The 26872-nt window shown below is 47.7% G+C and overlaps 1 protein-coding gene across 4 annotated transcripts in view; it reads left to right on the plus strand.

Annotated features, from left to right (window-relative positions):
* The window catches only part of PSD3 (pleckstrin and Sec7 domain containing 3), a 562110-nt gene that overhangs the window by 490135 nt on the left and 45103 nt on the right, over positions 1-26872 (plus strand). For all 4 annotated transcript variants that reach the window (XM_066574143.1, XM_066574145.1, XM_066574146.1 and 1 more), the window contains one exon: positions 6692-6762. In XM_066574143.1, coding sequence (XP_066430240.1) covers positions 6692-6762 — 71 coding nt within the window. The remainder of the gene's footprint in view (positions 1-6691; positions 6763-26872) is intronic.

Here is a 26872-nt window from a genome sequence, read left to right on the forward strand (position 1 = left end):
TACGCGCCAACGCATATTCGATCGCCAAAAAGACCGTTTGCAAAGTAGGAACAAACGAAAATACGCTTTCTAGCTCTGGTCGTGATTGGTGAAAAACGATCGCTCGGGCGATTATACGTTGCGCTCGTGCGAACGTAAATACGCCTACGCTCGTCTGCCCGCACCCTAACAGTGATCCAATCAGAGTATGTACCATTTATACCAACCCTCTGCTTTCTACGACTGACCAGTTACTTACCCACTTACACACCTTCTTGCCCAGACCAAGCATTCTTATTTTATATACCAACCTTTTATGCGCCACAGGATCACTTTGGAAATGTTCAGATAGACAAGATCCAATGACTCACACCGGTCCAATTCAGAACTTACCTCCTCGTAGAAGTTGATCAGGTTGGTTTGACAGGAGCGACTCCTCATACATCTCTCTTGTACAAGTATATGGGAGAGCGTGCACAGCACTGTGAAAAGAATCGGATGTTCAGTGCGGTACACGGACTTCAGAGGTGGACACAGCGAGGACCAGGTAGCAGGTGAGTATATAAAGTATCTCATCCGGCTACCTACCACCTACCCTAACAGCACCATAACTTAGTCTATGGTGCTGTAGGGAGATGATAGGTTTCCTTTAAAGATACTTTATATCTTCTTTTATAATATGATCATTTTTGCGTTATGTGTTAATATTAAGAACAAGTAAAAATTGAGATAATACTTGTGGTCTAGTCTTCTTGATGAACGCTATCCTAAGGCCAGCTTGTAAGTAATCAGTGATAAATGATGATTAACTTTTTACACTTTCTCAAATTGATCCATTTCACGTCTCGGGGAGTCATTGTATCTTAATAATATGCTCCACTAATAATAATCTTTATAATAATAATCTTTATTTGTATAGCGCCAACATATTCCGCAGCGCTTAATGCTTGGACAGATGGACCTTTAGCATTTACATTGTACTCAGTATTTATGTCTAATGGCTGGCTTGTTACTTTTCATGTTCCACACCGTTCCCTTTCGGGTTTGTTACATTGACAATCAAAGTGAATCTGGCAGCCTTTCCAATTTATAAAAAATGATTTATGAAGGAAATTTCTTAAAATAAAAAATGCCATAATAGGGATTCATTGTTAGAATATATCCTGTGTGACACCAAGTATGACATGAAGACTATGGTCGTAAAGTAAACAAATTGTACAACTTAGGTTACAGTAAAGCAGTAAATGGCCTGTCTTAAGCCTAAAAAATACACTATTTGTCCAGTTTCAGACAAAATTCCTACAGCCGCATTTCCACAATGGCAATGGTTCAGGTCAGTAAACCCCGCGATCGGTCTGAAAGACATGTCTGCATTACGTCTGCAGAAATACGGCTGTAATACACTCGCGTGAAAATGGCCTTTTATTAGAAGTGAAATAGCTATTATTCTACTTGTCATTTTTTTATGTAACAATTTTTGAGATCTCTTCTGTAGCTAAACATTCACCAAGGAACTTTGTGGCATTTACTGTATACCGGTCATATAATGTAGGTGACATCTAGTATTTCAAGCAGCTGTAGATCCTCTCTGAAAAAATGAAAGGGGGAGGGGGGGAGGAGGGGGGGGGCGCTTCACGCCATGTCAATCACTGCAAATAATAGTTGACATCCGCCTGAAATGGAAGAAAAGTCATGATGGAGTGGACTAAAAAAGAAGCGAGATGGAAAGTGTGCTCATGTTAAACAGTTGGTGGGACCATGGCTTTGTAGAATAGATGCACTTTATCATCGTGTGCCAATCATGCAGAAATATTTCTTCAAGGCACAGCTTTATGATTCTTTGCTGATTGGTCTTATAGCAGGTAAATGACCCAGGTCTGACCTAGTATATAAAATGGTGGCTAAGATGTATTTAATAAAAACTATATTGCAATGAGCTGCACATTTATGCTGCTGCACGTTGAAAAATCAATCATTTCTAGTAGTACTTACTAACTGCTTTGTCAGTGTATTTTATGAAAAATTGCAATTTTATGGATTACATCGGGACGTGGGCTTTTGTGATTAAATGTACGGTATTATCATGCCTACTTCCTCTCGGTTACTAAGACCTAATAGAATACATTATGCAAGGTTGTCTGTATGCAAATCAGAACAAAACATGCAAAGTTTGAAGAGTACTAAAACGAATATCAGTTCCACCTCAACCTCTGTATCCTTAGATATTGTATCAAGAGAACTAAGGCTCGGGTCACACTAGTGCTTTTCATTTCCGTCATTCGCCTCCACCATAGGAGCTAAACATCACTTTCTAAGTTTCTGTAGTCACCTGACAAAAGTGTGCTCCGTTAAAGGGGAAGGCCCTCTAGAAGTGGATGTTGGATATTCCTGATATGAATTCTGGGAATGGACGGAATTTGCTGGCTAATTTTGATCTTCCTTTAGTTAATGTCCAAGATAAACTGATACAGGTCAAGTTTGTTGTACACAGGATTTATTAGACTTCCTCTCGTTTACATATTATGAGTTTGTCTCCTTCAGAAAAACATCGTCTGGGGCGTTGACAGTTGTGGGCATGGTCATACATATGTTTTGGGAGTGTAGTATCCTGCAGGACTACTTGTGAGATGTCCTTCAATTTATGGAATCTCATTTGAGGACTCCAAGTATTATGCACCCCAGGGTCTGTCTCTGTGGGATTGCCAGTGATCTCCTGGTCAGGGGCATAGTCACAGGCTCATGAGCCTGGGTGCAAATGATGTGTAAGACCCCATTTACACTAACAGATGATCGCTCAAAAGTCGCTCAAAAGACAGTTTGAGTGACAGTTTTGAGCGATCATTTTTGCATAGTCTATAGTAGCTAAGTAGCTACTTAAGAGCTATGCAGGCAGAGCGGGACATCACCGCTATCACTCGCCGAACAATACAGCTGTTCTGCTTAAGCAAACAGCTGTATTGTTCTCTGTGATTACAGTCGCGCCTGCTGTGAACTACCAGTGGGACACGGGCTATAAGAATCTTATCAGCACTGCTGACCGTGATAACAGCCTGCACCTCTGATAAGAGTTCATCGCTCAATTCAAGAAAACTAGAATTGAGCAAGGAACGACTCGTGCACAAAAACTGCACGATGTCCGTGCATTTAAAAGCAAAGGTTATTGCTTAACAGACAGCTTTGGGTGAATATTGAGCCAGAATCGTTGAGTCTAAATGGGACTTAATAGTACCACTTTATAATGTTCTGTTTTCTTGATCTTTTATGTCACGCTGTGAGGGTTTATTGTGTTTTATCCCCTTGATTAATTTCAATTTTTTTCTGTTGGGAATCTTTATTCTGCCAATTTTGTAATAAACTCAAAATAGAAATGGAATGTAAGTGGAGCGTTTAGTTCTGTAATTCTGGACACTACACTCAATGTTTGATACATTTTAACATCTCCTTTTTATTTATTGTGTGCTATTGATGTGCTCATGTTTCGATACTGTGTATCATCTTTGTTCATTTTTTTCTAATAACTTTTTTTTTAAGGAACGTTTAACATTTTTAAATATAAGCCATTTGTATGTTTCGAGTTTTTATTTTTATCCTCATTGTTCAATTTCCAGTGCTACCTTGTAGCTCATACAAAATGCATTACATCTTTTGAGTGCATGACCTATTTTAACCCACTGTCAAGGATCCAGTGATATATCTCCGAATTGTGTGCAGCTGTGTTGTTTATAATAATCCGATCTTGTGTAATTTAAGGCTAGGCTGTTTGCCCTTACAAAGGTCTCTAGATGTGGCAAGCACTTCTGTTAATCTGAAGAACTGCTTTAGATGACATACAGCAAAAGTAGACTTGAAGCTGAGAAGTTGATCTACCGGCTTGTTATGAGATGCAGTAGTCAGGAACCTGTTGTCTCAGTAAACTAGTGTCAGAGTTAAACTGAGGCATTTATTCACATGTGAAAGGCTTCCTAGCCTATGGAGAACATGCTTTTTATACTTCGTACTTCTAAAACCATAGATGGTACAGTGGAAGTGTTTTTCTGGACTAGTTCAGCTCTAACTACAGAAAATTCTAACCCCCAAAATATATCTTTGTCAATGAAACTAAGGGCTATGCTGCAGTGTATTCTTTTGTTGCCTTAAGCAAATTCATTGTATCTCCCCATCAGAAGGAATGACATAATATGCTCTCAGTATGTTGACAGATAGCATGCTGTCACAGCTAGACTCTGCATAAAACTGCCAATAACATTAACATGTAACTGAGAAAAAATGGTTCTGTTTCACACAGCGCAACACCAAGAGCTTTCACACAAATATATAAAGCAGCAGCTTTTTAGTGAGGTGCTTGCTCGTTAATTGCACATGTGGCATAAGAGGACAGTCCTGTTCCAAGAAAATTAATTATACAGTTGCAAAAAAAAGAATTACCTGGATTTCTAAATTGATTACTGATCAAATGTGGCCTGATTGTTATGTAAGTCACAACATAAATAGTTCTACCGTTCATGTCTTTTATTAAGCACATTGATTAAACATCAACAAGGCAGGGAGAAAAGGTAAGTCATTCTCTGTTTTAATGACGTCTCTGAGAGCTAATTGGCAAAAGTGGTAAGGAGATGACATTTGAAAGTCTGTTTTTCACGGGTGCTTTGCCCATTAAATAAAGTACACAAAGCATGGTTACAGACAATTGTGTTCTGAAGAAAGGCTGGTTGAAAGATTGGTTCTTATTAACCATGCCTCAAAGAAAGCAACTTTCAGAAAACCTCAGATGATGTGTTGAAGGCACATGAAGCTGGAAAAGGCTACAAAAGCATTGCTAAAGATCTGGGTGCACATCAGTCCTCAGTTAGAAAAATTATTTATAAATAAGGAAAATTTCAGACTGTTACCACTGTTGTTACTTTCCTTAGTAGTGAGTGTCCTATTAAGATCACTTTAAGGTTGAATGCAAAAAAGAAGACTGCGCACACTCAAACCTCATCCCAACTGTGAAGCATGGTGGAAGGAGCAAAGTTCTGGGCTGCTTTGTTGCCTTTGGGGCCTGGACGTCTTGCAATCATTGAGGAAACTATGAATTCTAAGGTGCATTAAAACGTTTTCCAGAAGAATGTAAGGGCAGTCTAAGACTTCATGCTGAAGAGACAACAAGACAATGACTCAAAGCACACAAATACATCAACTAAAGAATGGTTGAGAAGGAAGATTTGTGTCTTTGAATGGCCAAGTCAGAGTCCTGAGCCTAGAGGGGTTTTGTCACTTTTTACTGTTGATATCCTCAATTTTGATGTCATCAATAGCAGATGGGCAGGGATCCCAGCCGATCAGCTTATCGCCTGGCCCGGGGATGGTCATCCACATTTGTGGTTAGGCCAGAGGTGTAATACACCGCTTTGATCCCATTGATTTCAATGGGAGTGAAGCGGCCTATTACGCTTTTGGTCCTGACCACCGATGCAAATGTCTGACCCTACTGCACTGACAGCAGCCTGGACAATCAGTTGAACAGTGAGGATCTCGAGTGGAGGATCTATGCTAATCTGCTGTTGATGACTTGTCCTGAGCATGTAAAGTCACAAAACCCCCTTAACCATATAAAGATGGTGTGGTATGACCAGAAGAGCGTTGTGCACACAAGGCATTCTAGAAATGTTGATGAACTGAATGCATTTGCAGGGAGGGGTGGCCTACAATTCCTCCTTTAGTGTTTTGTAAATCTTATTTGAAGTTACAGGAAACATTTGGTGGTGATTGCTACTAAGGAGGATCTACAGATCATCTATATCTATTAAATTCATGAGTTCACCTACTTGTTCTCCCTGCACAGTGGATGTTTATGTATTGTGTTCAATAATAGAATAGTACAACTATTTGTGTTATTAGTTTAACTTATATTGTGCATCTATAATTGTGACTTAAATAACAGACTATTAGTAATCAATGCACAAATCCAGGTAATTCCAGAGGTTCCCCTTGCTTCTTCTTGCTATATCTGCCCATTGGCATATATACCGGTAGTTCACCAATGTTTTATAGGAGGTTAACACAGTATTGCTATGTTAAACACTGCAGCCATGATTTTCTTTTATCCTTAGGAAAAAATGTCAGATATCGGGCATACGCTTTTCACATAACTTTTAAAATAAATATGTATTATGATTTATGTTGTTGATTGAAAAGTCTGAAAGATGGCCACTTCAAAGAAAAACCAACGCAGGGAAATGTAGAATTTCATGCTGGCCGTTAAAATGAATTGTTTACCATATACTATATGCATGGGTCTGCCTGAGGGAGCCTGCTTTTTGTCAGCGGCCCTCCGCTAATCCTCTCAGTTCAAACCAAGGTGGGCAACTATAGGCTGCAGGTGGACATAATGTATTAAAGAACATAAAAATAAGGTGTATGTTCCCTCTTACCATCAGCATCTTACAAGGGTGGGAATGATTAGTGATCTTTTATAGAATCAGTCACTAAATGTATGTAATAATTTGGCACTATATGCAAATAACATATTCTAAGCAATATAACTGAAAACAGACATTTAAGTTCGAGCAGTGTGTCATTTCTGTACTGCATAAACTAATGTTTTTCAGTGTGTTTCTGATTGGAAGGTAAGTTTTTCGCCTCCTTCCTAAGTCTACTGTCTTGTATGACACATTATATCAGGCTTTGTTATGTCACTGACGTCTGAAGATATTTTTATTTTGTTCTACAGCTCCAAGGGGAAAACGGGGATGGAAGACATTCTACGCTATTCTGAAGGGAACTGTCCTTTACTTGCAAAAGGTATACACATATACAGTATGTATTAGATGTATTTACGTGGTGTTTGTAGCTATCTCTGGGTTTTTACTTGTATGTAAAGTTTATTCATGCTCAATGCTTACATTGTCTAGAGCAAGATTTCCCAAAATGAGATATCCTACTATACCCTGACAACAATTCCTTGCAATTTTCATAATACCTGCTTACAGTTATTGAATGGAAACATTCGTTATGTAACTACAAAGGATGAAGGTCCAGCCTTGTCATGTAATACTCACAAACGTGCATGGTTCTGTACAGCTCTGGAAACTGCAATATAACTGTAGGATGTAAGCATTTAAAGGATTTTCTGAGCTATATAATTTTGGGATCCCTTTGCTGAGCTGTCACATAGGCTTCTAATTTAGCAGCCCTAAGATAGGTTTATGGGACACCGCTGATGAGGTCCCTGCCAGCCTCCCATTGGCTGCATCTGTCACATGGGTAAACAGTCCACATGAACACTGCTGCCGATGTAAACAGCTGACTGCCACTGTGTCCAGCAGCGGCTGTGGAGCAGTGCGTAGCGGGAGGTGAGTATGCGTGTTTGCCCCCAAATGCTAAAACATGCCAGAAAACCCCATTAAAGAAAACATGTCACATCCAATAAGCACCATAAACTAAGTTAAAGAGGGCACAAGGTTCCTAAATCAGGCACATGCTAACTAGACCAGAGAAAGTCACATTTTAAGACAAAATCCAGGTGCAATAGCTTTGATAAATCTCCCCCTAAATGTCTGTAAGTAAAGAGCTGTTAGAAAATAATATTCAAATGTATTAGAAAATTGCAGAATCTTTCCTTTATTCCATGAGTAATTCTAATCATGAATTATGAACTTTCTGAAACCAGAATACCCCTTTCACCCAGGAGGCTTTTTTGCAGGGGGGATCATAAACTTAAATGGTAAGCAACTCGTTCTGCAAAAAAACAATGTATCTAGAATTAAAAGACATTTAGCACTAAGAGTCAGTTGTCAAGTTCCTCAAAGTTAGAACTACATTAGTCAGTTTGGACTTGTGGAAAAAAATAGGCTATAGAGAGGTCTACCAAGAATGAGAGAATGGGCTAGGTGTGAACGTTTTAGAATTATGCAATACGGAAATCTGCCTGCTCATATCACTTAGCTAAATATATCTAACCACACCACAATGGCAGTTATTATCTTGTGTATTTCACCGTTTAATATAAAAGAACCCATCAACTTTGACTCCGTGCTCCTCTGTAATGAATAGGCAATGAATGATGTTCTGTGCATTAATTGGCCTAATGTAGCCTATAGTCTTGAATTGCTGTGCGATCAGAATTGAATTAGAACTCCAGAATGAAGACCATTGATTTAATGCTGAGCGTCGTCAGTTTAAACAATGCCTCTATTCATTTCCCTCGGTATCCCAGATTAGAACAACTGTGGTGATCTGCAGAATATTCTTTGCTTGCAGTTCTTATCGGAATTAATCTTTTAATTAAAACTCCTAAATAATAGATTGAGGAATTGTTGTAACGCTACATTCTGTTATTTATCCGTCATAGCTTGCTGTCACTAACAGATTAAACACTACTGACATCAGAAGCCGAAACCTGCTGCACCAAATGCATCAAACATAGGAGCATCAAACAGGGACATTATTAATGGTTTCTATGCACTCACAATAGATTTGTTGGGAAGGGAAGAAGTAGAGCCCATGAGTACAGGAAGTAAAAGTCTGCTTAGCTGCAATTATTAGTTTTACACTGCTACAAGCTCCAGTCCATGATTTCATTTTATAGCAAATGTTTTCACATATTATACAGAAAATCCAACCACAAACAAAATAATTCATTTTGGCACTGCTCACACTTTAGCTTGTCCTGACATGGAAAATGGCGTAGGTGCCAAATGCAGTACAAGACAGGCAAGAAGAGCGCTCAACGGACTTCGTTGACTACATAGAGTCTTATCAGGTTTCCATCATGCCATCTGGCATCAGATCCAGCATAAGACGGGCAAAAAGAGCGCTCAACGGACTCAGAGCTAAGCGTTGCCCCGTCCCGCCTCTTCCCATTGCTGGCTGTGGAAAAGGGTCAGGAGCTTAGCTGCGCCCCTGTCCCCTCCCACTCCCATTGCAAACAGCCAAAGAGGAGGTAAGCCGGCAAGGCTGAGGGAAAGGGAAGAGGCAATGGCATGGTGGCCTCGGCGTATATGCGCCAGGGCCCATGATCTCTGAGCGGGCGCACAAACGTTAGTTACCTGAGATGGTAGCTTATATCGTCCGGCCATTAAAACGGCGGCCGATATATATGCTTGTGTGAAAAAGTCCTGAGTATGTAAGAAACCACTTGTTTCTAAGAAGAATCAGAATGCTAAGATGGAGTTCTCTAAGCAGCACATTAACTGGACCATTACTGAGTGGTCAAAGTATCAATGGACGATGAAAGTCTGTTCAACTCATTTAGAAATTACTCCCAAGAACAAAATTATGACTCCCTATGGGTCAGTGGTTTTAATATTGGATACCTGACGCCAACAGTAAAATGTGAACAGAAGATGGAACAAGTCATTGTTACAAGACTTGTTAAAAAGTCTGACATTGGCTTGCAGGAATGCTGTCTTCCAATAGGTGGTGTTGTAGAGGCATTGTTCCATCTTCCCATTTGTATCCTAAAAAATTCTCCAAACAGAAATTCTGTGTCATTTTACAGTAGCAGCAAAGTGGATGAGATTTTAAAAATCTCATCTACAACCTGCGTTAATAACCCGCACAAAACCCATGCGGAAATTGACATGTGGTACGAATTCAATTCCGCAGCATGTCAATTTTATCACAGTTTTCGCTGCAGTATTTGCCTCTCCTCAATGAAGGGGTGAAATACGCACAGAAATTCATGATAAAGCCTGCGTCAAAACCTGCTCTAAATGGTGTGAGTTTGGAGGCAGGCTTTCTGTGGCTGATCTGTAGCAGACATTCCGCTGCCAATTAGCCCCGTGTGGACCCAGCCTAAAGGGGCTTATGTGGTGGACTCCAATATTAAACTGTTGTTCTCTACTCTGTTGACAGTTTTGTGACAATCAGTCGCTCTTCTAACTATGCTCCTTGATTTATCTTCCAAATGTTTGTGTGTAAAGTTGAGATATAGCTGCTTCCATCAGCTGAAGAGTTCTCCCTGAATGGCTGTAAAAGCTGGAGAACATTATGACAGCAGCAGTAGATCATCGTGCAGTCATTGTTCTGCATGAGCTTTCTGCCTACACGTTGTTCTGCAAGAGCTAGTGAGATGAACTAGGTATTCAAGGCTGCTGCTAATTTGGCTAACATATAATTGTACTGAATAGTATGTTGGGGGTTTATCCATCCCTCCTCCTTTGCTGCAATTACTGTGCTACATTCACACCTATTTCAATAGAAGTGTTGACCGAAGCAAACAGTAGGTCTACAGTGTTCAACCTATGGCCTCCCAGCTGTTGTGAAACTACTGAGTGAATCTCTCCTTAGAAAACCCAAACATCTCTCAAAAACGTTTACATTTTTGTACAGTTTCCTATGAAAATTGACATGGATGAAGGTTATAGAGCAGATTAATCAAAACAGTCTAAAAGAAAAAGCTTCTTTATTGCCCTTAGCAACGAATCACAGAGCAGCTTTCATTTTACAAGAGTACAATGAGGAATGAATGCTGTGATGTGATTGGTTGTTATAGGCCATAAAGACAGATTTTGCTTTAGACAGTTTTTCTAAATCTCCCCCTACATCTATCGAACCATCCCACCTCTCAATGAAGTGGATTGCATCCGTAACGTTTGACTCGGTGTGCTACAGATTTACTCAGCTGAACAACGTGTGGTTATCGTTAGTGAATATTGGTGAACAGGTTCATTGAAACAATGAGAAAGGGCATTTTGGTATAAGTATGGTGAAAGAAGTGTAGCAAGAAAGAAATTTAGTGAAGAAATTTGAGACAACCAGAAGTGTGTTGATTCAACAAGCATAAGGCCAGAAAATGACTGATTGCACCGATGTGTGCAGGATGTGAAGGATCTATTACGGGCGTCACCAAGAAAATCCTTAAGAAGCTCCCACAAGAAACTGGCATTTCTTATTACATGTGTTTAAGCGCTGCTAAAAAACAAAACTGCACCCATATCATGTGTCTGTAGTTCAAGAGTTGCTTCCAACAGATTTGGAGAAATGTGTACACTATTGTTTATGGTTCTAACATTCAGTTGGGCTATGTCCAGGCATTTTGGACATTACATGGTTTACAGATGTAGTCTAGTTTCATCTGAGTGGTTACATAAACTTACAAAATACGAGTGTATGGGTAGAAAATGCCCATGTGAAATTTATATGGAGCCATTACATTCGGAGGAAATTGGGGCATGGTGTGCCTTGTCCTGTAGATGACTCGTCGGTCCTTACTGATTCCACGGAGGTCAATGTGAACATTTTCTGTGGATTTGTAAATCCATTAATAGATGACGAATTAACAGAAGCTTACTTCTTACTTCTTCACAACGTCCCACATCTAAAGCAAGCATGAGGAAAATTGAAAGTTATTTCAGTAACCGATTAATTTCAAAAACATTTTTGGCTGTCAAGATCACCAGACCTGATGCCACTTGATTTCTCCTCGTGAGGAGAAAAGCATTAAATAATAAACCATGAACTATTGATGCAATACAGCGGGAGGTTACTGCCATTACCGATGTCATATTAGCAGAAATCCGACCCTGACTGCGACGGGTGACCCTGCATACCTTTCTTCTTACGGCTTCCTTTAACGCCACTGGATGTAAGTTTACTTCCTGGCTTGGGGGTACTTAGTGCAACAGGATGTAAACTTACATCTTGTGGGTGGCGCTGGCCCACTTCTGAGCGGGAGCGTGCTGTGACTAATAGCCAGCCTCCAGCTGCCACAGCGGGGATCGGTGAGAACATTGAGCCCTGTTCTTAACCCCTTACATGCCGCGATCAATGTACTCACTGTATGCAAATGCTTTTGGTAGAGTAATGGAGTTGGAACTGCTCGATTGAAAAGTAATGTTCCTTATTCCCTAATAATGCCCATTCTGGCTTGGTGTTTCTTCAGCAGGAGTATGTCATTAACAAGCCTTTCCCAAACATGCTCTGTTGTTTGTAGTTCAGACACATTTGCAATGAAGTTGGGTGCAATTGGCTCTACTCATGCACTGGGATCCACCAGTCTGTCCGAAAAGAGACCAAGCAAACCAGAATAGGAATTTTGAAGAAACAGTCACTGTGACTGTTAAGCTAAGCAGCCCCATCTCCATGACTCCAAGAAACCCATTTGTATACGGCATATGCAGTGTTCAAAGTACATCTTTTCTGCAGTGTCAGTACTGATTATATCTATCAGGCCTGGACTAGTAATCTATCTGGCCAGGTGGATTCCTGGAGGACCAGTCAGTCAGTGGCGGCACTCACTACATTGTACAAACTGCACTAGTGGTACTGCCCTGTATTATCAGTGCAGTTACAGTACCTAAAGTGAATGAAGGAACTGCCATGACATGACCATCGCAGGTCCTTCACCATGTAATTCATCCTCAGTCTGCTGTGGAGGTATGATTGAAGCCTGTGTAGCTCCCTCCATCTCAAACATCACATGTAAGTCTGAGGGGAGTGAAGGGGGATAATGCCAGTGGAGGAGACATGATTAGGGGGTAAAATGCTGCTCCTAGTGGCAGGGCTGTGGAGTCGGACTTAGTAGAAATGTACCAATTCCGGCTTATAAGCATTTGTTTGACGTTCAATCACTGGCTGCGTCTACACTGAAGATTATTGTTCTTTTCCACTTATTTAAACAATTTTTTTAACGATAACCGTTCCGTGTAAAAGGGCCTTAAGAAATAGTTAGGTTTTGTGTTTCTAGCCTGTAACCATAGATATGGTCATGGTTTGGTATAATTAATCCTAATTGCTTTTTTGGTAATTGCAGATGCTTTGCAGTAATAAAACATGTAACGGTAGACTAAGGCCGCCTGCACTTGAACAGATTTGCATTGTGGATCTGCAGCAAACACCATTCGTTACATGCTACGGAAAATCGCTTCTTCCTGCACACTTGCGGAATCGAATTGCAGTATGTTCTATTTTAGTGTGGATTCCACATGGACGGCTTCCATTGAAGTCAATGGAAACCATCCAACCCGTGGCCCATCTACAATTGACATTGCGGGAAGGTTGCTGATTCTGCATTATCGCCTAGCTATAGTGTGGGAAAAACAAACACTTAAAAAAATCTGTACTGTGCTTGTCTGACGACGGCTCTCCGCAGTGCTAATAGAGAAAAGAAAATACAGGTACACGCGAACGGAATCCGCATGCCGAATCCAACCCCTGTAAGTGCAGGCGGCCTTAATCTTTAAAGGTAGGACTGCAACCTACGTAGTAGGACCAATGCATTGGCTGTAAGAAATGACCTTATTAAGATGTCATTGTCATTATTTGAATATCCAAGAATGGATTTTGATTATCAAAAAAACTTCCAACAGATGTTTTATGTTGTGCTTTCCTTTTCTGGGGAAAATAAATGTAAAAATAGCCAATTTGTGAGTCCAAATGAGTGACCTTTGAATAAAGCACATTATGAAGTTGTCGTTTTTCACAGCTAAATACATTTGATGCAGATTAAGTACATGCTTCATAGTGGGTGACATTTATCTTACAAGGTTGCTGTAATTATTTCTGTCAGGAGAATATACTGATCTATCGCAGTAATTCTAACTGTGAATAGGCAACCGTTATTTCACTAAAACGTGGATTTAATACAAGTTCTGTAATCACAACCTAATAGAAAACCCATGTCTTCCCTACCTGAAAAATTTAGTTACTTTGGGATATGTTTAGCAGGTATAACTTCCCAGTTATGTAATCTCCTAATTATAGTGAAACTGATAGTGTAGTTGATCAGGTTATATTAACCCTTTCATGACCAAGGGTCATTGATGCTCCTGAGTCACATTCTGGTATTCCCAGGTTCAAAGAAAATCATGATTTTCTGGGGTGACCTATCTATATGAGGGCTTGTTTTTTGCTGGACTCATTCTATTTTTCAATGTCCCCTTTTTTACATACTACATAATGAAAAGGAGGACTTTAAAAAATTTCTAAGTGGGGTAAATGGGGAAAAAACACACCATTTTTGGAGGGTGGTATTTTTGCGGTTGTAGTAAAATTTTTCACATTGTCTTTATTCTGCAGGGCAGTAAGGCCACCTGCAGACGGCCAGGTGGAATTCCACTGCGAGAATTCAGCAAGAGGTCCAGCAGGGACCACTGCAGCTCTCACCTGCTCCCGCAGCTCCGGCTCTGTGATGTGCTGGCTGTCGTCCAGCCGGTGCATGCGCAGCGGAGCCGGCCGCCCCGGGAGTAACATTTCTGTGTGGGCCTAAATAGAACATGCCGCGATTTGTTTTCCACGTGTGATTTCACGTGGACAAATCGCGGTTGTCTGCCTAAGATTGCGTTTTCTAATGCAATCCTATGGCAGCGGCCACGGACGGAAATTCTGCGGGAAATCCCACCGCAGAATTTCCACCTGTGTGCAGGGGGCCCAACGGTACAGCAATACCAAATGTGTGTCGGTTTTTTTCTATATAGTAATACTTAAAAAACAATAAAAGTACTTTTCCGTTTTTTAGCTTTTTAAATTTGTCATTTTTATAATAATTGAAAAAAAGTTTATTTTATCATTAATGTACTTTTTTTTTTTTTTTATTGGTCTCCACATGGGACTTGAACTCCCCATCGTTCGGTATTGCATACTTTGCATCCTACATGGGCAAAAATAGAAAGTTCTTAAATGTAGAAATATGTTTTCTGCAAAGTTTCTTAATCAATAACCTTGCTGTGTGTGACCCGTTATGTGAGTGGAAACTCCGACAATCCTTTTCAAGATTTCTCTATAAAACCATTGAATCGCTGCTTGTCTACCTTTTACAAACTCAGAGTAGACAGCTTCACCAGTGCAGGTTAGTGATATCAGTGCACAAAACAAAGCATATTGACACATTTTCTTTGGAGCATTTTCCTCAGTTGAAATACACGGTTCCTAGGTGACAAAACGAAGAAGGGAATAAACAGAGTGTTAGGTGGCCGGCAATGAGATGAGCAAGAAAAAAGAAGCAATTCACGCAGCAATTTTGTCTTACTGGGGGAACTCATGCACCTCAACTAAGGTTACCAATAGAGATGAGCGAGCACCAAAATGCTCGGGTGCTCGTTACTCGGGACGAGATTATCACGATGCTCGAGGGTTCGTTTCGAGTAACGAACCCCATTGAAGTCAATGGGCGACGGGAGCATTTTTGTATATCGCCGATGCTCGCTAAGGTTTTCATTTGTGAAAATCTGGGCAATTCAAGAAAGTGATGGGAACGACACAGCAACGGACAGGGCAGGGGGGGCTACATGTTGGGCTGCATCTCAAGTTCCCAGGTCCCACTATTAAGCCACAATAGCGGCAAGAGTGGCCCCCCCCCCCAACAACTTTTACTTCTGAAAAGCCCTCATTAGCAATGCATACCTTAGCTAAGCACCACACTACTTCAAACAAAGCACAATCACTGCCTGCATGACACTCCGCTGCCACTTCTCCTGGATTACATGCTGCCCAACCCCCCCGCACGACCCAGTGTCCACAGCGCACACCAAAGTGTCCCTGCGCAGCCTTCAGCTGCACTCATGCCACACCACCCTCATGTCTATTTATAAGTGCGTCTGCCATGAGGAGGAACCGCAGGCACACACTGCAGAGGGTTGGCACGGCTAGGCAGCGATCCTCTTTAAAAGGGGCGGGGCGATAGCCCACAATGCTGTACAGAAGCAATGAGAAATATAATCCTGTGCCACCGCCATCAGGAGCTGCACACGTGGGCATAGCAATGGGGAACCTATGTGCCACACACTATTCATTCTGTCAAGGTGTCTGCATGCCCCAGTCAGACCGCGTTTTTTTATAAATAGTCACAGGCAGGTACAACTCCGCAATGGGAATTCCGTGTGCACCCACAGCATGGGTGGCTCCCTGGAACACACCGGCTGTACATAAATGTATCCCATTGAAGTGCCCTGGACAGCAGAGCTAACGTCAGATTAAATGCAGGTGGGCTTCGGCCCACACTGCATGCCCCAACCTGACCGGGGTTTTTAATTCATAGACACAGGCAGGTACAACTCCCTATTGTGAAGTCCCTGTGGACCCACAGCATGGGTGGCTCCCTGGAACCCACCGGCGGTACATAAATATATCCCATTGCAGTGCCCAGCACAGCTGAGGTAATGTCATGTTTAATGCAGGTGGGCTTCAGCCCACACTGCATGCCCCAGTCAGACTGGGGTTCTTTAGAAGTGGACACATGCAGTTATAACTCCGTGTGGACCCACAGCATGGGTGGCTCCCTGAAACCCACCGGCGGTACATAAATATATCCCATTGCATTGCCCATCACAGCTGAGGTAATGTCATGTTAAATGCAGGTGGTCTTCGGCCCACACTGCATGCCCCAGTCAGACTGGGGTTCTTTAGAAGTAGACACATGCAGTTACAACTCCGCGTGGACCGACAGCATGGGTGGGTGCCAGGAACCCACCGGCGGTACATAAATATATCCCATTGCAATGCCCAACACAGCTGATGTAACGTCAGCTTTAATTCAGGTGGGCAAAAAATTAATTGGATTACACTGTAGGCGAGGGCCCCTAATTGGTGTACCAACCATACTAATGTACGTCAGAAAAATTGCCCATGCCCAACCAAGAGGGCAGGTGAAACCCATTAATCGCTTTGGTTAATGTGGCTTAATTTGTAACTAGGCCTGGAGGCAGCCCAGTTAAAATAAAAATTGGTTCAGGTGAAAGTTTCAACGCTTTAATGAGCATTGAAACATATAAAAATTGTTTACAAAAATTATATGACTGAGCCTTGTGGGCCTAAGAAAAATTGCCCGTTCGGCGTAATTACGTCAGGTTTCAGGAGGAGGAGGATGAATATTATACACAGATTGATGAAGCTAAAAGGTCCACATTTTTGATGGTGATAGAGAACAATGCTTCCATCCGCGGGTGCAGCCTACGTATTGTTTAGGTATCGCTGCTGTCCGCTGGTGGAGAAGTCTGGGGAAATCCAGGCTTTGTTCATCTTGATGAATGTAAGCCTGTCGGCACTGTCGGTTGACAGGCGGGTACACTTATCCGTGATGATTCCCCCAGCCGCACTAAACACCCTCTCTGACAAGACGCTAGCCGCAGGACAAGCAAGCACCTCCAAGGCATACAGCGCGAGTTCAGGCCATGTGTCCAGCTTCGACACCCAGTAGTTGTAGGGGGCAGAGGCGTCACGGAGGACGGTCGTGCGATCCGCTACGTACTCCCTCACCATCCTTTTACAGTGCTTTCGCCGACTCAGCCTTGACTGGGGAGCAGTGACACAGTCTTGCTGGGGAGCCAGAAAGCTGTCAAAGGCCTTAGAGAGTGTTCCCCTGCCTGTGCTGTACATGCTGCCTGATCTCTGCGCCTGCCCTGCTACCTGGCCCTCGGACCTGCGCCTTCGGCCACTAGCGCTGTCGGATGGGAATTTCACCATCAGTTTGTCCGCCAGGGTCCTGTGGTATAGCATCACTCTCGAACCCCTTTCCTCTTCGGGTATGAGAGTGGAAAGGTTCTCCTTATACCGTGGGTCGAGCAGTGTGTACACCCAGTAATCCGTAGTGGCCAGAATGCATGTAATGCGAGGGTCACGAGAAAGGCATCCTAACATGAAGTCAGCCATGTGTGCCAGGGTACCTGTACGCAACACATGGCTTTCCTCACTAGGAAGATCACTTTCAGGATTCTCCTCCTCCTCCTCCTCAGGCCATACACGCTGAAAGGATGACAGGCAAACAGCATGGGTACCCTCAGCAGTGGGCCAAGCTATCTCTTCCCCCTCCTCCTCATGCTCCTCCTCCTCCTCCTCAACGCGCTGAGATATAGACAGGAGGGTGCTCTGACTATCCAACGACATACTGTCTTCCCCCGCCTCTGTTTCCGAGCGCAAAGCGTCTGCCTTTATGCTTTGCAGGGAACTTCTCAAGAGGCATAGCAGAGGAATGGTGACGCTAATGATTGCAGCATCGCCGCTCACCATCTGGGTAGACTCCTCAAAGTTTCCAAGGACCTGGCAGATGTCTGCCAACCAGGCCCACTCTTCTGTAAAGAATTGAGGAGGCTGACTCCCACTGCGCCGCCCATGTTGGAGTTGGTATTCCACTATAGCTCTACGCTGCTCATAGAGCCTGGCTAACAGGTGGAGCGTATAGTTCCACCGTGTGGGCACGTCGCACAGCAGTCGGTGCACTGGCAGATGAAACCGATGTTGCAGGGTGCGCAGGGTGGCAGCGTCCGTGTGGGACTTGCGGAAATGTTCGCAGAGGCGGCGCACCTTTCCGAGCAGGTCTGACAAGCGCTGAACCACCGAATTAAAGACGTGGGCCAGGCATGGCACGTGCGTGAGGCTGCAGAGCCGCCACCAGGTTACGGCTGTTGTCACACACGACCATGCCCGGTTGGAGGCTCAGCGGCCCAAGCCAGCGGTCGGTCTGCTCTGTCAGACCCTGCAGCAGTTCGTGGGCCGTGTGCCTCTTCTCTCCTAAGGTGAGTAGTTTCAGCACGGCCTGCTGGCGCTTGCCCACCGCTGTGCTGCCACGCCGCGCAACACCGACTGCTGGCGACGTGCTGCTGCTGACACATCTTGATTGCGAGACAGAGGTTGCGTAGGAGGAGGAGGAGGAGGATGGTTGAGTGGAGGAAGCATACACCGCCGCAGATACCACCACCGAGCTGGGGCCCGCAATTCTGGGGGTGGGTAGGACGTGAGCGGTCCCAGGCTCTGACTCTGTCCCAGCCTCCACTAAATTCACCCAATGTGCCGTCAGGGAGATATAGTGGCCCTGCCCGCCTGTGCTTGTCCACGTGTCCGTTGTTAAGTGGACCTTGGCAGTAACCGCGTTGTTGAGGGCGCGTACAATGTTGCGGGAGACGTGGTCGTGCAGGGCTGGGACGGCACATCGGGAAAAGTAGTGACGACTGGGAACTGAGTAGCGCTGGGCCGCCGCCATCATACCTTTGAAAGCCTCCGTTTCCACAACCCTATACGGCAGCATCTCCAGGCTGATAAATTTGGCTATGTGCACGTTTAACACTTGAGCGTGCGGGTGCGTGGCGGCGTACTTGCGCTTGCGCTCCAACACTTGCGCTAGCGACGGCTGGACGGTGCGCTGATAGACATTGGTGGATGGGGCCGAGCACAGCGGAGGTGAGGGTGTGGGTGCAGGCTAGGAGACGGTAGTGCCTGTGTCCTGAGAGGGGGGTTGGATCTCAGTGGCAGGTTGGGGCACCCGGGGGAGAGGCAGCGGTGCAAACCGGAGGCGGTGAACGGCCTTCGTCCCACCTTGTGGGGTGCTTGGCCATCATATGTCTGCTCATGCTGGTGGTGGTGAGGCTGGTGGTGGTGGCTCCCCGGCTGATCTTGGCACGACACAGGTTGCACACCACTGTTCGTCGATCGTCTGCACTCTCAGTGAAAAACTGCCAGACCTTTGAGCACCTCGGCCTCTGCAGGGTGGCATGGCGTGAGGGGGCACTTTGGGAAACAGTTGGTGGATTATTTGGTCTGGCCCTGCCTTTACCCCTGGCCACCGCACTGCCTCTTGCAACCTGCCCTGCTGCTGCCCTTGCCTCCCCCTCTGAAGACGTGTCCTCTGTAGGCGTAGCAAACCAGGTGGGGTCAGTCACCTCATCGTCCTGCTGCTCTTCCTCCGAATCCTCTGTGCGCTCCCCTCTCGGACTTACTGCCCTTACTACTACCTCACTGATGGACAACTGTGTCTCACCGTCATCGTCCTCCTCACCCACTGAAAGCTCTTGAGACAGTTGCCGGAAGTCCCCAGCCTCATCCCCCGGACCCCGGGAACTTTCGAAAGGTTGGGCATCGGTCACGACAAACTCCTCCGGTGGGAGAGGAACCATTGCTGGCCATTCTGGGCAGGGGCCCGGGAACAGTTCCTGGGAGTCTGCCTGCTCCTCAGAATATGTCATTGTAATGGAGTGAGGAGGCTGGGAGGAAGGAGGAGCAGCAGCTTAGAGAGTGTTCCCCTGCCTGTGCTGTACATGCTGCCTGATCTCTGCGCCTGCCCTGCTACCTGGCCCTCGGACCTGCGCCTTCGGCCACTAGCGCTGTCGGATGGGAATTTCACCATCAGTTTGTCCGCCAGGGTCCTGTGGTATAGCATCACTCTCGAACCCCTTTCCTCTTCGGGTATGAGAGTGGAAAGGTTCTCCTTATACCGTGGGTCGAGCAGTGTGTACACCCAGTAATCCGTAGTGGCCAGAATGCATGTAACGCGAGGGTCACGAGAAAGGCATCCTAACATGAAGTCAGCCATGTGTGCCAGGGTACCTGTACGCAACACATGGCTTTCCTCACTAGGAAGATCACTTTCAGGATTCTCCTCCTCCTCAGGCCATACACGCTGAAAGGATGACAGGCAAACAGCATGGGTACCCTCAGCAGTGGGCCAAGCTATCTCTTCCCCCTCCTCCTCATGCTCCTCCTCCTCCTCCTCAACGCGCTGAGATATAGACAGGAGGGTGCTCTGACTATCCAACGACATACTGTCTTCCCCCGCCTCTGTTTCCGAGCGCAAAGCGTCTGCCTTTATGCTTTGCAGGGAACTTCTCAAGAGGCATAGCAGAGGAATGGTGACGCTAATGATTGCAGCATCGCCGCTCACCATCTGGGTAGACTCCTCAAAGTTTCCAAGGACCTGGCAGATGTCTGCCAACCAGGCCCACTCTTCTGTAAAGAATTGAGGAGGCTGACTCCCACTGCGCCGCCCATGTTGGAGTTGGTATTCCACTATAGCTCTACGCTGCTCATAGAGCCTGGCTAACAGCAGTCGGTGCACTGGCAGATGAAACCGATGTTGCAGGGTGCGCAGGGTGGCAGCGTCCGTGTGGGACTTGCGGAAATGTTCGCAGAGGCGGCGCACCTTTCCGAGCAGGTCTGACAAGCGCTGAACCACCGAATTAAAGACGTGGGCCAGGCATGGCACGTGCGTGAGGCTGCAGAGCCGCCACCAGGTTACGGCTGTTGTCACACACGACCATGCCCGGTTGGAGGCTCAGCGGCCCAAGCCAGCGGTCGGTCTGCTCTGTCAGACCCTGCAGCAGTTCGTGGGCCGTGTGCCTCTTCTCTCCTAAGGTGAGTAGTTTCAGCACGGCCTGCTGGCGCTTGCCCACCGCTGTGCTGCCACGCCGCGCAACACCGACTGCTGGCGACGTGCTGCTGCTGACACATCTTGATTGCGAGACAGAGGTTGCGTAGGAGGAGGAGGAGGAGGATGGTTGAGTGGAGGAAGCATACACCGCCGCAGATACCACCACCGAGCTGGGGCCCGCAATTCTGGGGGTGGGTAGGACGTGAGCGGTCCCAGGCTCTGACTCTGTCCCAGCCTCCACTAAATTCACCCAATGTGCCGTCAGGGAGATATAGTGGCCCTGCCCGCCTGTGCTTGTCCACGTGTCCGTTGTTAAGTGGACCTTGGCAGTAACCGCGTTGTTGAGGGCGCGTACAATGTTGCGGGAGACGTGGTCGTGCAGGGCTGGGACGGCACATCGGGAAAAGTAGTGACGACTGGGAACTGAGTAGCGCTGGGCCGCCGCCATCATACCTTTGAAAGCCTCCGTTTCCACAACCCTATACGGCAGCATCTCCAGGCTGATAAATTTGGCTATGTGCACGTTTAACACTTGAGCGTGCGGGTGCGTGGCGGCGTACTTGCGCTTGCGCTCCAACACTTGCGCTAGCGACGGCTGGACGGTGCGCTGATAGACATTGGTGGATGGGGCCGAGCACAGCGGAGGTGAGGGTGTGGGTGCAGGCTAGGAGACGGTAGTGCCTGTGTCCTGAGAGGGGGGTTGGATCTCAGTGGCAGGTTGGGGCACCCGGGGGAGAGGCAGCGGTGCAAACCGGAGGCGGTGAACGGCCTTCGTCCCACCTTGTGGGGTGCTTGGCCATCATATGTCTGCTCATGCTGGTGGTGGTGAGGCTGGTGGTGGTGGCTCCCCGGCTGATCTTGGCACGACACAGGTTGCACACCACTGTTCGTCGATCGTCTGCACTCTCAGTGAAAAACTGCCAGACCTTTGAGCACCTCGGCCTCTGCAGGGTGGCATGGCGTGAGGGGGCACTTTGGGAAACAGTTGGTGGATTATTTGGTCTGGCCCTGCCTTTACCCCTGGCCACCGCACTGCCTCTTGCAACCTGCCCTGCTGCTGCCCTTGCCTCCCCCTCTGAAGACGTGTCCTCTGTAGGCGTAGCAAACCAGGTGGGGTCAGTCACCTCATCGTCCTGCTGCTCTTCCTCCGAATCCTCTGTGCGCTCCCCTCTCGGACTTACTGCCCTTACTACTACCTCACTGATGGACAACTGTGTCTCACCGTCATCGTCCTCCTCACCCACTGAAAGCTCTTGAGACAGTTGCCGGAAGTCCCCAGCCTCATCCCCCGGACCCCGGGAACTTTCGAAAGGTTGGGCATCGGTCACGACAAACTCCTCCGGTGGGAGAGGAACCATTGCTGGCCATTCTGGGCAGGGGCCCGGGAACAGTTCCTGGGAGTCTGCCTGCTCCTCAGAATGTGTCATTGTAATGGAGTGAGGAGGCTGGGAGGAAGGAGGAGCAGCAGCTTAGAGAGTGTTCCCCTGCCTGTGCTGTACATGCTGCCTGATCTCTGCGCCTGCCCTGCTACCTGGCCCTCGGACCTGCGCCTTCGGCCACTAGCGCTGTCGGATGGGAATTTCACCATCAGTTTGTCCGCCAGGGTCCTGTGGTATAGCATCACTCTCGAACCCCTTTCCTCTTCGGGTATGAGAGTGGAAAGGTTCTCCTTATACCGTGGGTCGAGCAGTGTGTACACCCAGTAATCCGTAGTGGCCAGAATGCATGTAACGCGAGGGTCACGAGAAAGGCATCCTAACATGAAGTCAGCCATGTGTGCCAGGGTACCTGTACGCAACACATGGCTTTCCTCACTAGGAAGATCACTTTCAGGATTCTCCTCCTCCTCAGGCCATACACGCTGAAAGGATGACAGGCAAACAGCATGGGTACCCTCAGCAGTGGGCCAAGCTATCTCTTCCCCCTCCTCATGCTCCTCCTCCTCCTCCTCAACGCGCTGAGATATAGACAGGAGGGTGCTCTGACTATCCAACGACATACTGTCTTCCCCCGCCTCTGTTTCCGAGCGCAAAGCGTCTGCCTTTATGCTTTGCAGGGAACTTCTCAAGAGGCATAGCAGAGGAATGGTGACGCTAATGATTGCAGCATCGCCGCTCACCATCTGGGTAGACTCCTCAAAGTTTCCAAGGACCTGGCAGATGTCTGCCAACCAGGCCCACTCTTCTGTAAAGAATTGAGGAGGCTGACTCCCACTGCGCCGCCCATGTTGGAGTTGGTATTCCACTATAGCTCTACGCTGCTCATAGAGCCTGGCTAACAGCAGTCGGTGCACTGGCAGATGAAACCGATGTTGCAGGGTGCGCAGGGTGGCAGCGTCCGTGTGGGACTTGCGGAAATGTTCGCAGAGGCGGCGCACCTTTCCGAGCAGGTCTGACAAGCGCTGAACCACCGAATTAAAGACGTGGGCCAGGCATGGCACGTGCGTGAGGCTGCAGAGCCGCCACCAGGTTACGGCTGTTGTCACACACGACCATGCCCGGTTGGAGGCTCAGCGGCCCAAGCCAGCGGTCGGTCTGCTCTGTCAGACCCTGCAGCAGTTCGTGGGCCGTGTGCCTCTTCTCTCCTAAGGTGAGTAGTTTCAGCACGGCCTGCTGGCGCTTGCCCACCGCTGTGCTGCCACGCCGCGCAACACCGACTGCTGGCGACGTGCTGCTGCTGACACATCTTGATTGCGAGACAGAGGTTGCGTAGGAGGAGGAGGAGGAGGATGGTTGAGTGGAGGAAGCATACACCGCCGCAGATACCACCACCGAGCTGGGGCCCGCAATTCTGGGGGTGGGTAGGACGTGAGCGGTCCCAGGCTCTGACTCTGTCCCAGCCTCCACTAAATTCACCCAATGTGCCGTCAGGGAGATATAGTGGCCCTGCCCGCCTGTGCTTGTCCACGTGTCCGTTGTTAAGTGGACCTTGGCAGTAACCGCGTTGTTGAGGGCGCGTACAATGTTGCGGGAGACGTGGTCGTGCAGGGCTGGGACGGCACATCGGGAAAAGTAGTGACGACTGGGAACTGAGTAGCGCTGGGCCGCCGCCGCCATCATACCTTTGAAAGCCTCCGTTTCCACAACCCTATACGGCAGCATCTCCAGGCTGATAAATTTGGCTATGTGCACGTTTAACACTTGAGCGTGCAGGTGCGTGGCGGCGTACTTGCGCTTGCGCTCCAACACTTGCGCTAGCGACGGCTGGACGGTGCGCTGATAGACATTGGTGGATGGGGCCGAGCACAGCGGAGGTGAGGGTGTGGGTGCAGGCTAGGAGACGGTAGTGCCTGTGTCCTGAGAGGGGGGTTGGATCTCAGTGGCAGGTTGGGGCACCCGGGGGAGAGGCAGCGGTGCAAACCGGAGGCGGTGAACGGCCTTCGTCCCACCTTGTGGGGTGCTTGGCCATCATATGTCTGCTCATGCTGGTGGTGGTGAGGCTGGTGGTGGTGGTTCCCCGGCTGATCTTGGCACGACACAGGTTGCACACCACTGTTCGTCGATCGTCTGCACTCTCAGTGAAAAACTGCCAGACCTTTGAGCACCTCGGCCTCTGCAGGGTGGCATGGCGTGAGGGGGCACTTTGGGAAACAGTTGGTGGATTATTTGGTCTGGCCCTGCCTTTACCCCTGGCCACCGCACTGCCTCTTGCAACCTGCCCTGCTGCTGCCCTTGCCTCCCCCTCTGAAGACGTGTCCTCTGTAGGCGTAGCAAACCAGGTGGGGTCAGTCACCTCATCGTCCTGCTGCTCTTCCTCCGAATCCTCTGTGCGCTCCCCTCTCGGACTTACTGCCCTTACTACTACCTCACTGATGGACAACTGTGTCTCACCGTCATCGTCCTCCTCACCCACTGAAAGCTCTTGAGACAGTTGCCGGAAGTCCCCAGCCTCATCCCCCGGACCTCGGGAACTTTCGAAAGGTTGGGCATCGGTCACGACAAACTCCTCCGGTGGGAGAGGAACCATTGCTGGCCATTCTGGGCAGGGGCCCGGGAACAGTTCCTGGGAGTCTGCCTGCTCCTCAGAATGTGTCATTGTAATGGAGTGAGGAGGCTGGGAGGAAGGAGGAGCAGCAGCTTAGAGAGTGTTCCCCTGCCTGTGCTGTACATGCTGCCTGATCTCTGCGCCTGCCCTGCTACCTGGCCCTCGGACCTGCGCCTTCGGCCACTAGCGCTGTCGGATGGGAATTTCACCATCAGTTTATCCGCCAGGGTCCTGTGGTATAGCATCACTCTCGAACCCCTTTCCTCTTCGGGTATGAGAGTGGAAAGGTTCTCCTTATACCGTGGGTCGAGCAGTGTGTACACCCAGTAATCCGTAGTGGCCAGAATGCATGTAACGCGAGGGTCACGAGAAAGGCATCCTAACATGAAGTCAGCCATGTGTGCCAGGGTACCTGTACGCAACACATGGCTTTCCTCACTAGGAAGATCACTTTCAGGATTCTCCTCCTCCTCAGGCCATACACGCTGAAAGGATGACAGGCAAACAGCATGGGTACCCTCAGCAGTGGGCCAAGCTATCTCTTCCCCCTCCTCCTCATGCTCCTCCTCCTCCTCCTCAACGCGCTGAGATATAGACAGGAGGGTGCTCTGACTATCCAACGACATACTGTCTTCCCCCGCCTCTGTTTCCGAGCGCAAAGCGTCTGCCTTTATGCTTTGTAGGGAACTTCTCAAGAGGCATAGCAGAGGAATGGTGACGCTAATGATTGCAGCATCGCCGCTCACCATCTGGGTAGACTCCTCAAAGTTTCCAAGGACCTGGCAGATGTCTGCCAACCAGGCCCACTCTTCTGTAAAGAATTGAGGAGGCTGACTCCCACTGCGCCGCCCATGTTGGAGTTGGTATTCCACTATAGCTCTACGCTGCTCATAGAGCCTGGCTAACAGGTGGAGCGTATAGTTCCACCGTGTGGGCACGTCGCACAGCAGTCGGTGCACTGGCAGATGAAACCGATGTTGCAGGGTGCGCAGGGTGGCAGCGTCCGTGTGGGACTTGCGGAAATGTTCGCAGAGGCGGCGCACCTTTCCGAGCAGGTCTGACAAGCGCTGAACCACCGAATTAAAGACGTGGGCCAGGCATGGCACGTGCGTGAGGCTGCAGAGCCGCCACCAGGTTACGGCTGTTGTCACACACGACCATGCCCGGTTGGAGGCTCAGCGGCCCAAGCCAGCGGTCGGTCTGCTCTGTCAGACCCTGCAGCAGTTCGTGGGCCATGTGCCTCTTCTCTCCTAAGGTGAGTAGTTTCAGCACGGCCTGCTGGCGCTTGCCCACCGCTGTGCTGCCACGCCGCGCAACACCGACTGCTGGCGACGTGCTGCTGCTGACACATCTTGATTGCGAGACAGAGGTTGCGTAGGAGGAGGAGGAGGAGGATGGTTGAGTGGAGGAAGCATACACCGCCGCAGATACCGCCACCGAGCTGGGGCCCGCAATTCTGGGGGTGGGTAGGACGTGAGCGGTCCCAGGCTCTGACTCTGTCCCAGCCTCCACTAAATTCACCCAATGTGCCGTCAGGGAGATATAGTGGCCCTGCCCGCCTGTGCTTGTCCACGTGTCCGTTGTTAAGTGGACCTTGGCAGTAACCGCGTTGTTGAGGGCGCGTACAATGTTGCAGGAGACGTGGTCGTGCAGGGCTGGGACGGCACATCGGGAAAAGTAGTGACGACTGGGAACTGAGTAGCGCTGGGCCGCCGCCGCCATCATACCTTTGAAAGCCTCCGTTTCCACAACCCTATACGGCAGCATCTCCAGGCTGATAAATTTGGCTATGTGCACGTTTAACACTTGAGCGTGCGGGTGCGTGGCGGCGTACTTGCGCTTGCGCTCCAACAC

This window comes from Eleutherodactylus coqui, chromosome 7 (genome assembly GCF_035609145.1).
Source record: "Eleutherodactylus coqui strain aEleCoq1 chromosome 7, aEleCoq1.hap1, whole genome shotgun sequence".
NCBI classification, from domain to species: Eukaryota; Metazoa; Chordata; class Amphibia; order Anura; family Eleutherodactylidae; genus Eleutherodactylus; species Eleutherodactylus coqui.